This window comes from Carcharhinus amblyrhynchos, chromosome 29 (genome assembly GCF_965287045.1).
Source record: "Carcharhinus amblyrhynchos chromosome 29, sCarAmb.v2.hapA, whole genome shotgun sequence".
Taxonomy (NCBI): Eukaryota; Metazoa; Chordata; class Chondrichthyes; order Carcharhiniformes; family Carcharhinidae; genus Carcharhinus; species Carcharhinus amblyrhynchos.
Genome location: NC_137352.1, coordinates 9,141,209 through 9,159,123, shown reverse-complemented (window position 1 = coordinate 9,159,123; position 17,915 = coordinate 9,141,209). Strand labels below are relative to the sequence as shown.

The 17,915-nt window shown below is 45.5% G+C and overlaps 1 protein-coding gene across 2 annotated transcripts in view; it reads right to left on the bottom strand.

Moving 5' to 3' along the window:
• The window catches only part of dscaml1 (Down syndrome cell adhesion molecule like 1), a 605,093-nt gene that overhangs the window by 108,597 nt on the left and 478,581 nt on the right, over positions 1 to 17,915 (bottom strand). For both annotated transcript variants that reach the window (XM_080214516.1, XM_080214517.1), the window contains exons 17-18: positions 17,632 to 17,872; positions 2,063 to 2,209 (exon numbers count right to left, since the gene is read on the bottom strand). In XM_080214516.1, coding sequence (XP_080070642.1) covers positions 2,063 to 2,209; positions 17,632 to 17,872 — 388 coding nt within the window. The remainder of the gene's footprint in view (positions 1 to 2,062; positions 2,210 to 17,631; positions 17,873 to 17,915) is intronic.

Sequence of the window (17,915 nt, the reverse complement as noted above, 5' to 3'; positions counted from 1 at the left end):
TTTATAAACTTCGATCAGGAATAAAAGGTGTCCGTAAACAAAACAGCCTGCAAATTTTGCACAACTGAAATATAAACACTGGGAAGGTTGGGGGGATGGGGGGGTGCGGTTTGCAGGAATAATGGGGGTAGAGTGGTGATAGGGGGTAGGGGGAGCAGGGATGAGAAGAGGAAGATAGATCTGTACAACTCTAGCTAATGCAGGTTTCATTACAAACAGGTGGGGATCATTGTGATCCATTCTGATCATCTTCAGGAGTCTGGGGAGAAGTTCCAAGAAATTACATTTCCCCGAATAAGCTGACATTTGCTTTTCGATATTTGTTGACTCTTGTCTCTCACAGAAAACAGATTTGGCTTTAGGAAGGAGGAGAACTGCTGGTCGTAACTCTTCATTGCGACTTCACCTTTTGGGGCAAGTACAAATGATCATTCACCTGCACTTCATTTTGAAAACTGGACGCCATGTTAACAGAGAGAGAGAAAAAAGCAAATGTTTGCCCTCTCCAGATGCTCCGCTGTCTCACAACGCCAGGGACCCAGGTTCAATTCCGGCCTCGGGTGATTGTGTGTGGAGTCTGCGTGTTCTCTCCATGCCTACATGGGTTTCCTTCCACACTTCAAAGCTAAGTAGGTTAAGTGAATTGGCCATGCTAAATTTTCCCTTAATGTTAAGGTAAATACATGGGGTTATGGAGATAGGGCCTGGGTAGCATTGTTATCAGTATAGGTTCGATGGGCCAAATAGCCTCCTTCTGCGCTGTAGGGATTCTACAATTTTATGATTAGCAGTCGCAAGTAGTGACCAAATTCAACAATAATACCAACAGTGATGGTGTGTCTTCATCCCTGGAAAATATCCATTTTCTAGCGTATGCAGGGACAGAGAAGCCTATTGTCACTGGTGTCAGGGGATCTACCCAGAACAAAGAAGTTATTTCCATCTGCAGTGACGCAGTTTGGTTCTCAGTTCATGACACTAAGCAGGGGACGATCTTGTTTTTTTCCCAACATCCCCCTTTCTTCTAAGAATGCTGCACCATGGACACCAAGATTCAGATGTATCATGTTTCTGCACCACATCAACCAGGATGTTTCCCACATCAGTATCTGCTTGGTGTTCAATCAACTTATCTCAACTGGGAATAAGGGCAAAAGATTCAGGACCATGAGTTTTGGGAGGGATAGATCTTGATTGTTAAACAGTGACTGATTACGAAAGAGGATTGAGAGGTGATTGGTAGAGGTATTTAAAATCATAGAATCCCTATAACACAGAAGGAGGCCAATCAGCCCATTGAGTCTGCACCACCCACAATCCCACCCAGGCCCTATCCCCATAACCCCATTTATTAAACCTGAGAATCCTCCTGACACTAAGGGGCAATTTAGCATGGCCAATCAACTTAATCTGCACATCTCTGGACTATGGGAGGAAGTTGGAGCACCCAGAGGAAACCCATGCTGACATGGGGAGAATCGCACAGACAGTGACCCAAGGCCAGAATTGAATCCAAGTCCCCAGTGCTGTGAAGCAGCAGTGCTAACCACTGTTCCATGTGCCACCCTGTGCCAAATCGTGAAGGGTCTAGGCAGAGTAAATGGAGAGAAAGTGTTCCCAGGGGTGGAAGGATTAAGAACCAGAGGACAATAAAGTGACTGGCGAAAGAACCAAAGGTGACAGGATAAAAGGCGTTTTCATGCCATGAATGGCTAGGTCTGGACTGCACAGCTTGTCAATGCATCGGTGGCAAATTCAGTCACAACTTAAAAGAGAAACGGAAATTTCAGGGGTACAGGGAAAGGATGGGGGAGTGGGATTCTCCGAATTCTCTTGCGGAGATCCAACTTGGGCATTACAATCTCACTCGTGTTCTGAACTGCAACCTTTAAACACTACTATGAGAATGGGATCATTGTCAAAGGGCGAGAAAGGACAATGATAACTTGGACATGAAGTCAGAGCATGAAAACCACCCATCGTGGAGTCAACTCCTTCAAAGAAGAAAAGGAAAGATTGAAGAGGGAGAGAAGAGAGAGGTAAAGCTCAGCTGGCAACTGACCTCCGTCTTGGTGAACAGACCAGTAAATGACTCGGAAACCCTTTAAGACTCCATTTAAGGTGCTTCGAGGAGGTGGTGACCAGACGATGGTGACGACATCTGATGAAATCGACACGGCTTTGACATTGTCGGGAGGTTGGCTGGGAACTGTGGAGAGTTGAGAAAGTGAAAGTACAAAGTCAGCCTCATCAATACCACTAATCCATCGTGATTATTCTCAAATAACAAGGAAGTAACAGACCATTTAGAAATTCCCAGCCTCCTGAAGCTGCAACATGCGATTAAAGTGACAGCTTAATAACTCTCCAATCACTATACATTCCAGTCACTGTCCTTCTGTTTTTAAAGGGATTCCACCTTGAGAAAATTGCCAGTTCTTTTTCTTCCTTACAGAACCACAGCGCAATGACGTAAGTCATCCTGAGTTGTATCGTGTGACCCACAAAATGGATGCTTTGTTCTTCTGGTTGCCCTTTTCCCCCAACATGTGCAAAATATTATTTGATGAACAATTGTTTATTGAAGCAGGAGCCCCTTTAAGAGTTCTTTAAAATTGCTGGTTTCCTTTAATTTTTCATTAAGGAAATACTTGAAGCACTGATAACAAGCAATAAATCATATTGAGGCACTTCATAGGAATTTCATAGAGTCATAGAGGTCTACTGCATGGAAACAGTCCCTTTGGCCCAACTTGTCCATGCTGCCCAAATACTAGTCCCAAATGCCCGCATTTGGCCCACAACCCTCTGTACCCATCTTATCTATGTAACTGTATAAATGCTTTATAAAAGACAAATTCGTATCTGCCTCTACTACTACCTCTGGCAGCTTGTTCCAGACACTCACCACCCTCTGAGTCAAAAATTGCCCCGTTTTTTATCTCTCCCCTCTCACCTTAAACCTATGTCCTCTAGGCTCCCCTACCTTTGGGAAAAGATATTGACTATCTAACTGACCTCATTATTTTATAGTCTTCTATAAGATCACCTCTAAGCCTCCTACAGTCCAGGCAAAAATGTCCTAGTCTATCCAGCCACTCCTTATAACTCAAGCCATCAAGTCCCAGTAGCATCCTCGTAAATTTTTTCTGCACTCTTTCTAGTTTAATAATAGGTGTTAAAGCAAAATTTAATACCCAGATATTAATGGAGATATTAAAGTAGATGGCCAAAATCTAAGTCTATTGGGAAGGGCATAAGGAGCAACTTAAAGAAGGATAGAGAGTTGGAAAGCCGGAGACGTTTGGGAAGGGAATTCCTGAGCTTATGTCCTGGACAATTAAAGCCATGGCCAGTAATGACAGACTGAGTAAAGTTGGGGATATTTGAGAAAGCAGAATTAGAGGAATGCAGAGATTTGGAAGGGCCTTGGACTTGGTCATGGAGATAGGGAGGGGTGGTGCAGAGGACTAGTTTGTAAATAAGGATTTAAAATTGAAGTGTTGTTTACTTGGGAGCACAGGGATAATGGGTGAATGAGATTTGGTGTGAATAATGCCCAGGCAACAACCTTTTGGATGGCCTCAGGTTCATGGAGGGCGGAGGATGGGAGGTCGACCAGGAGTTCGTCGGAACAGTCAAGTCTAGAGGCATCAGAGGCAAGAGGACTCATGGAGCCTTGAGGGAGATTTGAGTTGTGAGGGAGCTTGATAGATGCAGTTGTTCAAAGCCAGGGACATTTGTAACTCACAGTGCTTCAACAATTATCGTTCCCACTGTATTTGTATGAGTTAGCTCCATTCTATAACTCTGTTGATGCAGTAACTCTCTCAGTCTGTGCATCCTCCATGTTGAACAGGAGGTAAAATTATGAGAGATCAATCCAAAAGCAAATGATCTCCACTCTCTTGAGTGATAACAGGTTAGCACCTGGTCCGTGTGTGCAGCAAATCCAATTTTTAACAATTCATTCATGAGACACGAGCATCGCTGGCTGGCCAGCATTTATTGCCTATCCCTAGTTACCCGAGGACAGTTGAGATTCAACCATGAAGCCATGGAATGGAGTCACACATAGGCCAGACCAGGTAAGGACGGCAGATTTCCTTCCCTAAACAACATTAGTGAACCAGATGAGTTTTTCCCAACAATTGACAATGGTTTCATGGCCATCAGTACATTCTTAATTCCAGATGTTTTTTATTGAATTCAAATTCCACCATGCTGGGGGGATGGGGGCTGGTGGTGGATTCGAACCCAAATCCCCAGAACATTAGCTGAGTTTCTGGATTAATAGTCTAGTAATAATACCACAAGGCCATTGCCTCCCCCAAAAAGGGCTATGGGGAGCAGCAGGAAAGTAGAGTTGAGACCAGGATAAGATCTGTCACAATCGTGTTAAATGGCGGAGTGGCTCGAAGGGCTGGATTGTCCACGCCCACTCCTAATAATAAATGATAATACCACTAGGCCACTGTCTCCCCTATTGATAATTTTTGTCTGGCTGAAGGATGCAGAGCTAAATCAGTTGAACTTGATCATCGTGTTCCGAGCATCCTGGTGTGAACCTTGGCTTTGTTTCGAGGACAGATGAAAGACTGCCACAAACTTATGAGGCGACCTCCATCAATGTCCACTTGATGGGCAGCTCCACACTCAGTGCTGAGGGTAAAGGCCACTTCCAAATCTCAGTTTCTCTGAACTCATTGAGATAGAGGTTAGACGTCTTACATTGTGGTCACTGGTTTAAGTTTAATCGTACTAAGAGATTTAGCCATTTCTTATCACCTTTGTCTAAATGTTCAACTTCATCTAATCTATATCTCTTGAGATACCATTGCCAAAGAAAATTCTGTCCCATCTCAATCTTGAGAGTTTCAATGGACCGCAGGTATCTGCAACCTTCTGAATGGCAGAATTCCAGATTCCCATGATTTTTAGTGTGGGAAAATTCCTTCCTGAATGGCCCGGCTTGAATTTCCTTTGTCATGGTTTGCCCTCACTAGAGGCCATTGCCTCTCAGTATTCACACGTCATTCGTGTGTGCTCTGTCCAAAGACAGGTTCTTTAGACTCATTGGCTGGGATTTTCTACCCCATCGCTGCTCTATCCACCCCTTCCCTATGGCAATTTTCTCTGGTGCCAGAGATGGGATTGGACAATGGTGGGAATACTCCAGTCCCGCCAAAGGCAACGGCCATTTGTGTTGCTTGCTGGCCAACCTGCTTTTGACGTTGGAAAACCCACCACGGGGAGTGGGGAGTGGCGGAATCCCGGTTACTGTCTGCCAATGCTTCATTTCGAGTCATTTTCCTTGGCAGATTTTCCCAGTTGGAATTTGCCATTGCCTTCCACTCTGAGGGAACAGGTGAGGAAACAGATCTACCTCAGCTGGAACTGGAATTGAACCCGTGCCGTTGGCATTGATCTGAACCATGTGTTGGCCACTTAGCCCACTGAGCAAACTACACCCCTTGAAACTATCCTATCAAACTCTTTTTACAATGTTAAACAACCATTAAAACTTACAGGAATACAAACCAAATTTGTTCAACCTGTCCTCATGGTTATAAAGTCTGAGGGTAGGGGCTTGATTTGAAAATGAGCTTGAAGGCGTAAAGCCGTGACAATTGGGAGAGGACAGCACACATTCGTAGTCGTCACTGCTGCTGCTGATTTAAGGCCTCCTCTCCCTCAGATCTTCTTTCTCTACTCTCATTATTTCCCACACTTCTCTGTTCTCACTGGTACTTTCAAATATCAGTGCTGTCAGGAATCAAAACACTGAATCTTCGCAATTGATTTAGAACAAAAGAAATCAATAATCCCATTTGTAGAACAGAAATAAAATGTTATTGGGTCCAGACACACTTCCTAACCTCTTCATATCTGCCCACTTAGATCAGAGAAAGTTCAATCATAATGTTCAGTATGTTCCTTACATTAGTAGGCTTACATTAACACTGCAATGAAGTTGCTGTGAAAATCCCCTAGTTGCCACACTCCGGCGCCTGTTTGAGTACATTGAGGGAGAATTTAGCATGGCCAATGCATCCTAACCAGCACGTCTTTTGGACTGTGGGAGGAAACCGAAGCACTCGGTGGGCGGCACGGTAGCACAGTGGTTAGCACTGCTGCTTCACAGCTCCAGGGTCCTGGGTTCGATTCCCGGCTCAGGTCACTGTCTGTGTGGCGTTTGCACATTCTCCTCGTGTCTGCGTGGGTTTCCTCCGGGTACTCCGGTTTCCACCCACAGTCCAAAGATATGTGGGTTGAGTCGATTGGCCATGCTAAGAAATTGCCCCTTAGTGTCCAGGGATGCGTAGGTTAGAGGGATTAGTGGGTATAATATGTAGGGATATGGGGGTAGGGCCTGGGTGGGATTGTGTTTGGTGCAGACTCGATGGGCCAAAGGGCCTCTTTCTGCACTGTAGGGCTCTATGAGTCTATGAGTCACCCGGAGGAAACCCACGCAGACACGGGGAGAACTTGCAACCCACACAGAATCACCCAAGTCGGGAATTGAACCTGGGTCCCTGGTGCTGTGAGGCCGCAGTGCCAACCACTGTACCACTCGATGATTTCCTCAGTACATTCAGAGCTTGTCTAAAGAACTGGTCTTCCTGAGAAGGTCCTGCACACCGCACTCCTTCCCTCCCACGCGCTCTAAACTGAAAGCAAAGCGAGAGTGTGGTCCAGCTGGAATTCCAGATCAGCTGACAGGATTACCCTAGAAAAGCTCAGTGAATTTTTATCATTCTTTATAATGATTAATAATCTTACCAACTGTGCGTGGAATGCAGCGGCCAGATAGGGTGCTTAATTACTACAATTTACACACTTTTAAATTATCACCTGGAGCAGATTATTAACTAATTAATGGTTTCTTTTATATTTAACCGGAATGAAATGAAGATTTACATTTTTATAGCCCTCGTCACGACCACCAGGCATCCCAAAGCACTTTACAGCCAATGGAATTCAGTCACTATTGAAATGTAGGCAACTCAGCTGCCAATTAGTGCACAGCAAGATCCCACATACCACAATGTGATCGTGGATGGGTGACACGTGCGTGCAATGGTTATTGAAGGATAATTGTTAGCTGAGATAAAATGCAAAAGTAAAGTAAAAATTATTTATTTGTCACAAGCAGGCTTATATTAACAATGTAATGAAGTTGCTGTGAAAATCCCCTAGTCGCCACACACCAGCACCTATTCAGGTACACCAAGGGAGAATTTAGCACGGCCAATACACCAAACCAGCATGTCTTTCGGACTGCGGGAGGAAACCAGAGCACCCAGAGGAAACCCACGCAGACATGGGGAGAATGTGCAATCTCCACACAGTCACCCAAGTCGAACCCAGATCCCTAACGCTATGAGGCAGCAGTGCTAACCACTGTGCTGTACCAGGGTAACTCTCCTTCTCACCTTCAAAACGAGACCATAGGACCTTTCCATGGAAAGCCCCCCAGTGAAGATGATGATTTGGCCCATCGAGCCTGCACCAACAACAATCCCACCCAGACCCTATCGCTGTAATACCACGCATTTACTCTGCTAATCTTTCAAACACTAAGGGACAATTTAGCACAGTCAATCCACCTAACCTGCACAATTTTGGACTGTGGGAGGAAACAGGAGCACCTGGAGGAAACCTATGCAGACACAGGGAGAACGTGCAAACTCCACACAGATAGTGACCCGAGGCAGAATCAAATGCAGGTCTGGTGTTGAGTGGCAGCTATATAAGACCATAAGATATAGGAGCAGGATCAGGCCATCTGGCCCATCGAGTCTGCTTCGCCATTCAATCATGCTCATATGATTCCCATCCCCACCCTCCTGCCTTCTCCCCGTAACTCTTGATCCCCTTACTGATCAAGAACCTATCTATCTCTGTCTTAAAGACACTCAATGACTTGGCTTCCACAGCCATCTGTGGCATTGAGGTCCACAGATTCACCACCTCCTGGCTGAAGGAATTCCTCCTTATCTCAGTTTTATAGCATCGTCCCTTTAGTCTGAGATTGTACTCTGGAGTTCTAGTCCCTCCTACGAGTAGAAACATCCTCTCCTTGTCCACTCTATCTAGGAGTGGATGTGGCTAAGTGCCATCGTGTCCTAAGAAGGCAGACAGGGCACCGGTTTAACATCTCATATGAACGATAGCACCTCTGACAGTGCAGCACCCCCTCAGTATTGTACTGGAGTAAGAACTGAACCACCAGAACCTGGTGACTCACAGGGGAGAATACTACCACTTCAGTGATGGCTAATGTAAAATATACAGCTCCCCCACCCAATACCCTGCCTGATTCTACACTTCAAAGGAAGTGTAGCAAGCCCTAGAGATGATGGGTGTAAACAAGCATCTGTCTTCAGAAACTTCTTGTCACCAGATATCAGCCATGATTGAGTTGGTCATTCACTCAGTCACAAGCTTCTGGGTTCAACTTCCACCCCAGGGCTTGAGCACAAAAATCAAGGTTGACATTCCAGCGCAGTACTGAGGGAGTGCTGCACTTTTGGAGGTGCCGTCTTCAAGTGAGATGTTAAATTGAGGCCCCTGTAAAAGATCCCTTGGAACTATTTCAAAGAAGAGTAGGGGAGTTTCATAGAATCCTACAGTGCAGAGGAGGCCAATCGGCCCGTCGAGTCTGCACCAACCACAATCCCATCCAGGCCCTATCCCCATAACCCCATGCATTTGCCCTAGTTACTCCCCCCTGACACTGAGGGGCAATTTACGTGGCCAATTCACCTAACCTGCACACCTTGCATTTTTCTGCTCCATACTTATCCCTCAATCAACACAACAGAAAAACAGGTTATCTGGGCATTATCACATTGCTGTTCGCCAGAGTTTATGAAGCATAAATGATAATCCTCAACTCCACTTTCCTGTCTTATCTCCATAACCCTTGATTCCTTTACTGATTACAAATCTGTCTATCTCAGCCTTGAATCTACAAAACCACCCAGTCTCTACAGTCCTCTGCGGTAAAGAATTCCAAGACTCACTACCCTCTGAGAGAAGAAATTCCTCCTCGTTTCTGTCTTAAACGCGTGACTCTCTTTACTCTGAGATTAAGTCCTCTGGTCCTAGACTCTCCCACAAGGGGAAACAGCATCTACTCTGTCAACTCCCTGAGAATATGGCCAGAATTCTCCAGCCATTCTTGCCCTATCATTGCTGCAAGTGAGGATGGAGAATTCGGCCAAATCTCCATTCACTGCAGCAGGACCAGGGAACCCCGCAGGCTTGAAAGGCTGGGATATTCCAACCTATATGTCTCAATAAGGACACCTCTCATTCTTGGAAACTGTGATGAGTACATACCCAAACTACTCAACTTTTTCTTTAGAAAACCCCTCCGTAGCTAGGAACATTACACTACAACTGTGATTAAACTTTACAAAGTATTTCATTGGCTATAAAGCGTTTTGAGGTGGGTTCACACATATAAAGGAAATGAAAGAGATATTCATCGACTTCAGAAAGCAATAGTGGACAGTATGCCATGGTCATGAAATGGTCAAGCGCTCCAGATTTTTAGCTGTCTAGATCACCAACACCTGTCCTGGTCCCTCTATGCTGACGGCATAGTTAAGAAAGCCCAGCAAATGCCTCTACTTTCTCAGGAGACTAAGGAAATTTGATATATCAGCGACGACTCTCACTGACTTCTACAGATGTACCATAGAAAGCATTCATCGCAATTGAATCACAGCTTGGTATGGCTCCTGCTCTGCCCAAGACCGCAAGGAACTACAAAGGGTTGGGAATGAAGCCCAGTCCATCACGCAAACCAGCCTCCCATACATCGACTCTGTCTACAATTCCCTCTACCTTGGAAAAGCAGCCAGAATAACCAAGGACCCCATGCACTCTGGACACACTCCCTTCCACCTTCTTCAGTTGGGAAAAAGATACAAAAGTCTGAGATCACAAACTGATTCAAGAATGGCTTCTCCCCTACTGCTGTCAGACTGTTGAATGAACCTACCTCGTATTAAGTTGACCTTTCTTTACATCCTAGCTATGACTAACACTACATTCTGCACCCTTTCCTTTCTCTATGAACGGTATGCTCTGTATGTATAGCGTGCAAGAAACAATACTTTTCACTGTATACTAATACATGTGACAATAATAAATCAAATCAAATCAATGAAAATCTTTTAACGCACTGTAAAACAAATGCGCATTATCATCCAATGTCTTCTGAAGTTGCTGAATCACCTCAAAGTGTTTCACGTGCTTTCGCTCTATTAGAGGACAATAATCGAGGAAAGCAGAGCCGCTGTCTTGGGCCAGAAGATCATAAGACATAGGAGCAGAATTAGGCCACTCAGCCCATCGAGAATGTTCCACCATTCTATCATGGCTGATATTTTTCTCATCCCCATTCTCTTGTCTTTTCCCCATAACCCCCGATCCTCTAATTAATCAAGAACCTATCTATCTCTGTCTTAAAGATACTTAATGGCCTGGCCTCCACAGCCTTCTGCGGCCAAGAGTTCCACAGATTCACCACTCTCTGAAGAGATTCCTTCTCATCTCTGTCTTAAAGGATCGTAGCTTTAATTTGAGGTTATGCCCTCTGGTTTTAGTTTCTCCTACTTGTGGAAACATCTTCTCCAAGGTGGCCTTCACGGCACACGACAGTGCAGAGTGGCTGAGCAGAGACTGATAGCCAAGTTCCGCATATATGAGGACAGCCTCAACTGGGATCTTGGGTTCATGTCGCACTATCTGTAACCCCTACAATTTGCCTGGATTTGAAAAATCTCACTAACTGTCCTGTCTGGAGACAATACACATCTCTTTAACTTATGCTTAATGCTCTCTCCACTCACACTGTCTGCACCTTTAAAAATTGATTAGCTGTAAAGACACGCGTTCCAATCATTATTCTGTAAATTGAGTTTGTGTCTTTATATACCCTGTTTGTGAACAGAACTCCCACTCATCTGATGAAGGAGCAGCGCTCTGAAAGCTAGTGGCATTTGCCATCAAATAAACCTGTTGGACTTTAACCTGGTGTTGTGAGACTTCTTACTGTATTCACTCTGCACAGGTGCTGTCAAACCTGCTTTAGTTGTTGGTTGAGGGATAAATATTCGGGAGGACACTGGGGAGAAACCCAAGGCACTTTGTCAAAAGGTGCCCTGCATTTATATCTACCCGAGAAGGCTCTATCCAGGTCTCGCAGTATCATGTAAATTTTAATAAGATCCCCCCTCATCCGTCTTACATTGGCTGTATCCTCTGTCCACAGATGCTGTCAGACCTGCTGAGATTTTCTGTTTTAGTTTCAGAGTCCAGCATCCACAGTGATTTGCTTTTGTCTCACCGTCAGCCTTTACTTTCCTCTGCCAACTGATGTGAAAACCACCAGAAAGCATCATTCCATTTTTAAGATGAAACAGCAAATGATCTTTGAGATTCTCTCACTTAGGTTAACAGTTATCGTAACACATATGTGACAATGTACTCGCAATCAATACATTTTCATTCCTTTTTCTCTGTGCTTTGGGAGACTTGAACATTCCTGTTATTATCCTTAAGGCAAAGATGGAAAGTAACCAATCTATTCTGAAAGCTGAAATCGCATCATTTTTGACCACATGGGCATTGTATTAAATGTTTATTATAGATCAGATGCTTACTACTAGCAACAGAACATGATAGGGCCATTGGTGCAGAGATGAATGACAAACTCCATTATCAGGACATGTCTACTTCATCACATTCACAGCCTCGTGGTGCCAAACTAAGGAAAAAGATTTCTCTCAAAGAGAACACTGATTGTGTAGATTACAGCATAGTGAGTGAAGAGAGAAAGAGGGAGAAAAAGAGAGAGGAAGAGAGTAAAGTTTATTTATTAGTGCCACAAGTAGGCTTACATTAACACTGCAATGAAGTTACTGTGAAAACTCCCTTAGTCGCCACACTCTGGCACCAGTTCGGGTACTCTGAGGGAGAACTTAGCATGGCCAATCAACCTGCACATCTTTGGATTGAGGGAGGAAATCGGGGCACCTGGAGGAAGCCAACACTGACACGAGGAGAATGTGCAAACTCTGCACAGATAGTGACCCAAACTGGGAATTGAATCCAGATCCATGGTGCTCTGAAGCAGCAGTGCTAACCACTGTGCCACTCAATCTGTAACCCCCATGACTTGCCTGGGTTTGCAAAACCTCACTCACTGTGCTGTCTGGAGACAATACACATCTCTTTAACCTGTGATCAGTGCTCCTTCCACTCACATTGTCGGCCACTTTAAGACTTGAACAGCAGGTTAGGTGTAAAGATTCGCATTCTAATCAGTAATCTGTAAACTGTCTGTGCTTTATATGCTCTGTCTGAGGCCAGAACTCTCCATTCACCTGACGAAGAGGGAAACCTCGAAAGCTTGTGAGCTTACTATCAAATAAATCGGTTGGACTTAAACCTGGTGTTGTCAGACTTCTTACTGTGCCCACTCAAAACTGACAACAAGTGAGGATTCATCTGGGATTTGAACCCAGGAATCTCCCCGAAGTGAGAATCATACCACTAGACCAACGAGCCGCTGGCACAGGAAGGGAGAGAGAAGGAAAGACTGCGCAGTGAGCTGGGTTTTCAAAGCAACACCCACAGGAATTCCAGATTCCGATCTCGCGCCTGAACTCGGTCGGTCTGGCCGAGTGTCTCAGGGAGCTGGGAGCTGTCAAGGCACGTGGCAGCCCTGTTGGAATCTGCTGTGGCTTTTCTGGGCAGAGTGAGCAGCTCATCAGGTGGCCAGGGAATGTACGCCTGCATGAGAAGTTAAGGTGTAGCATTCTTCCCGGTGCTAGGAGAGGAGGAATAGAAATGGAGAGAGGCAGTGGGGGCAGGGGATTGAAGGGAGAGGGCAGAGCGGAGAGGAGCAGAGGGGATAGAGACAGTGAGGGAGATTGGTAGAAGGGACAGGAGGCAGAAGGGAGAGGGACAGAGGGGAAGCGAGGCAGAAGGTAGAGAGAGAGAGACACAGGGAGAGTTGATGTGGAGATACCAGCGTTGGACTGGGGTGGGCACAGTAAGAAGCCTCACAAAACCAGGTTAAAGTCCAACAGGTTTATTTGGAGCTTTTGGGGCTCTGTTACTTCATCAGGTGATGAAGAGAGGGGAGAGAGGCAAAGGGGAGGGGGCAGGTGGAGAGGGGCTGAGAGTGAGAGAGGCTGAGGGGAGGGGAAAGTGGCAGAGAGTTTAAAAATTTAAAGTTTGTTTCTTTGTGTCACAAGTGGGCTTATGTTAACACTAAAATGAAGTTACTGCGAAAATCCCCTAGTCATCACACACTGGTGCCGTTCGGGTACACTGAAGGAGAATTTAGCATGGCCAATAAACCTAACCACCACTTCTTTCATAATGTAGGAGAAACCTGGAGCACCCGGAGGAAACCCACACAGACATGGGGATAATGTGCAAACTTTGCATAGGGTAGAAGGGGAGAGAGGCAGAAAGATGAACAGAAGGAAGTGAGAGAAACAGAGGGGACAGAGGAGAGAGAGAGTAGAGGGGAGAGAGACGCAGAGGGGAGAGAGACGCAGAGGGGAGAGAGACGCAGGGGGGGAGAGAGACGCAGGGGGGGAGAGAGACGCAGGGGGGAGAGAGACGCAGAGGGGACAGAGACGCAGAGGGGACAGAGACGCAGAGGGGACAGAGACGCAGAGGGGACAGAGACGCAGAGGGGACAGAGACGCAGAGGAGAGAGAGACGCAGAGGAGAGAGAGACGCAGAGGGGAGAGAGACGCAGAGGGGAGAGACGCAAGAGGAGGGAGACGCAGAGGAGAGAGGGGCAGAAGGGAGAGGGGAAGAGGGAAGAGAGACAGAGTGAGAGAGACAGAGAGGAGAGAGGCAGAGTAGAGAGAGAGGAAAGGGAGAGAGGCAGATAGTTGACAGGCAGAGGAGAGGCAGAGAGACAGAGAGCAGAGAGACAGAGAGCAGAGAGACAGAGAGCAGAGAGACAGAGAGGAGAGAGACAGAGAGGAGAGAGACAGAGAGGAGAGAGACAGAGAGGAGAGAGACAGAGAGGAGAGAGACAGAGAGGAGAGAGACAGAGGGGGGAGAGACAGAGAGGGGAGAGACAGAGAGGAGAGAGGAAGAAGGAGAAAGGGGCAGAGGGAGTGGGGTGGAAGTGGAGGAAGAGAAGAAAGACAGGATGAAAGAAGCTGATGGTGAGAGGGGGAATGAGGGAGACAGGTGAGAGGCGGAGACACATTGTCATGGAGTGAACTGAGAAACAAGAGATTAAATTAAAACAAAACAAAAATATATCACCCAGACACTGACTGGCATTGTTTCCACACACTGACATAAAGAAACTCATTCAATTGGACACCAGCCAAAATGACAGTGATTCTGTGGAAAATGAAATCACTCGGCAAGATAGACTTTGAGCTGTAATTCATGCAAGTCTGTCATAAGAATCCAAAGCTGATTTTTTTTGTGTGTAGTTCCACCAAATGTTTAGAAGCAGAGCAATCTTCCTCCTCTCTATGTGTTAGAATAGTGTGACATCAATTATTCCATGCTGCATTATGCTGATAACAGGCTTAAGAGATAGTGTGCCTGATGACGGTGTAGGGAGATTACAGGGTGCTACACTCATTAAAAGATGATCATTGAATTGTAAATGCAGGCTGACATCAGTTTAATTAGATGACAGATCCACTGTAATTTGGATTTCGAGATCCTGTAAATGCTGATTGGTGCTTCTTTGTTACAAAACAATTAGGGAGACAAAAAGAGCAAACTCAGACTGCCTCACTATCCGCCATTTACAACAACAAGAAAATTATAGCTTTGCATAAATTGTCACTAATCACAAAAAAATGCCAATGCTGTTGTGTTTACTCCCTGAAGTGTTTTATTTTAACCTGTGGAGGAATCCTGCTCAGGTTGATGACAGCACACAGTCAACACTCTCGCATCCGTGAGAACTTGTCATTCCTTCCTTAAGAGTTCGCTCCAATCTTTCTGGGATGGGTGTGTAAGTGTTTGGCAAAGCGGCAGAAAAATGACCCCAGGAAATCTGGACCTGATGGCACGGTGGCACAGTGGTGAGCACTGCTGCCTCACCATGCCAGGATCCGGGTTCAATTCCCACCTAGGGTCACTGACAATGCAGAATTTGCACGTTCTCCCCGTGTCTGTGTTGGTTTCCCTCGGTTTCCTCCCACAGTCCTCGCCATTTCTTTTCGGATTATGTTGCTGACTGAATCATTTACAGGCACCTGACATGGAGGTTTAATGGGATCTGCCATTGTAGGGCGGTGGCACAATGGTTAGCACTGCTGCCTTACAGCATCAGGGGCCCGGGTTCAATTCTAGCCTCAGGTCACTGTCTGTGCGGAGTTTGCACATTGTCCCCGTGTCTGTTTGGGTTTCCTCTGGGTGCTCTGGTTTCCTCCATGTCCCAAAGATGTGTGGATTAGGTTGATTGACCTTGCTAAGTTGACTCTTGCGTCAGGGGGATTAGCAGGGTAAATACATGGGTAACAGGAATAGGGCCTGAGTAGGATATGGTCGGTACGATCCAATGGGTCGAATGGCCTTCTTCTGGGGATTCTATGATTCTGTTCTATGGCGATCATCTAGTCTTTTTATTACTTGATTTATTATTGCCACATGTATTAAACATACAGTGAAAAATATTGTTTCTTGCGTGTTGTACAGACAAAGCATACCGTTCAGAGAGAAGGAAATGTGAGAGTGCAGAATGTAGTGTCACAGTCATAACTAGGGTGTAGAGAAAGATCAACTTAATGCGAGGTAGGTCCATTCAAAAGCCTGTTACCCTTAGTGTGTCACCGCACTACTCCATCTTCCAGGGTTTCACAATTGAGGGTGAGCTAAAAGATCATTTTATATATATGTACATTATATATATTACCTATATACAAATACACACTTATATATAGATGTATTGTAAATTAATGAAGGAATTCAGTTGCTATAAATCCAACAACGCGGATGGTTTTTGAGGGGGAAATAAGGGATGAGTTGTTGAAGACAGAATGGAATCATAGAATCCCCTACAGTGCAGAAAGAGGCCATTTGACCCATCGAGTCTGCACCTACTCTCCAAACTAGCACCATACCCAGGCCCAGCCCCCCCCCGCCCTATCCTTGTGCATTTACCATAATTAATCCATCTAATTTACACATCTTTGGACACTAAGGGACAGTTTACCATGGCCAATCCACCTAACCCACACATTTTGGGACACTAAGGGGAAATTTATCATGGCCAATCCACCTAACCCACACATTTTGGGACACTAAGGGGAAATTTATCATGGCCAATCCACCTAACCCGCACACCTTCGGACTGTGGGAGGAAACCAGAGCACCCAGAAGAAATCCTTGCAGACACAGGGAGAACATGCAAATTCAACACGGACACAGAATCAAACCCATGTCCCTGGCGCTGTGAGGCAGCAGCACTAACCACTGAGCCACCTTTTATAGCTTAACGGTGTTAAAATTTCAAAACATCTTAAAGAGTAGCTTCCTATCAATTGTTAATTAATTTTATCACCCTATTCTCACACCTGCATTCTGTGCCTCGATGGATTTGTTGCTCATGTAGATGGCAAGACTGAGCAAAAACTCAGCCTGTTTCCAACTCCTGACTCTTTGTAACTAGTGACTTTGGGGAAATCTTTTAGAGTTATGAGTCCGCTCCTTTCCTGACTACTGTGCTGCTTTAAGTTCCTTGTTCAAGTAGCCATACAATCTTTTGAGGTTGGGATAATGCTAGGTTGTTGGGGACGGAGTTTGCTCTGTCTTGTGCCTGGTTTGGAAGAACCTAATGATATGTCTGGATGTCTGAACATGAAGTTCTTCAAATTTGTAGCAATAATGTCCCTCATTTTAATGGATACTAATTTTAATCTCAAAGAACAAAGGAAAATACAGCGTAGGAACAGGTCCTTTGACTCTTCAAGCCCATGCCGATCTTAATACCCTAACTAAGTTTGGGTGGCACAGTGGTACAGTGGTTAGCACTGCTGCCTCACAATGCCAGGGACTTGGGTTCAATTCCAGCCTCTGTCACTGTGCGAAGTCTGCATGGGTTTCCTCCAGGTGCTCCAGTTTCCTTCTACACTCCAAAAATGTGCGGGTTAGGTTGATTGGCCATTTTAAATTGACCCTAGTGCCATGGGGATTAGCAAGGTAAGTGTAAGGGGTTACAGGAATGGGGCCTGTGTGAGATTGCGGTCGGTACAGACTCAATGGGCCAAATGGTCGCTTTCTGTAGTGGAGGGATTCTATGATCTATAAACTAAAAAAAAGCTTTTTGTCCTTACTCAGTCTGTCTCCCTCTATTCCCTCCCTATTCATGTAGCCATGTACGGGAGAAGGACTCTTCCTTAGGAGGTACATACTTGGGCCAAAATGAATGAAGTTTTACTCTGGGTTTTTAACTGGAGTGAGCCTCACTGACAGTGATGAATGCTAAACTCAGAATGCATAAGCTCAAGAGTTCCATCATTCACCGTCACTCTAACAATGGTGGGAGGAGAAGTAGAACAGTTCGTAACCACACAAAATCACATCGCTTTCCCTGTTTGGAACACATCTTACCATCCTCAAGTGTTGTGGCGTTGATTTCTGAGGAACTCGGACCGGTCCCAGCTCTGTTGAACGCCTGCACCACGACACCGTATTGCGCAAACTTCTTCAGGTTGTCTAGAGTGTACACCTCACTTTCTCCGGTGGCCTTCATCTCCACAATGCTGTACTGACCATTACTGCCGGGACCGTTTTCCCGATAACCGATCTGATAACCTCGAATCACCCCGTTCTGAAGCTCCTTCTTGGGTGCCTGGATATCAAACACAAAACACCATCAATTCAGACCAAAGTAT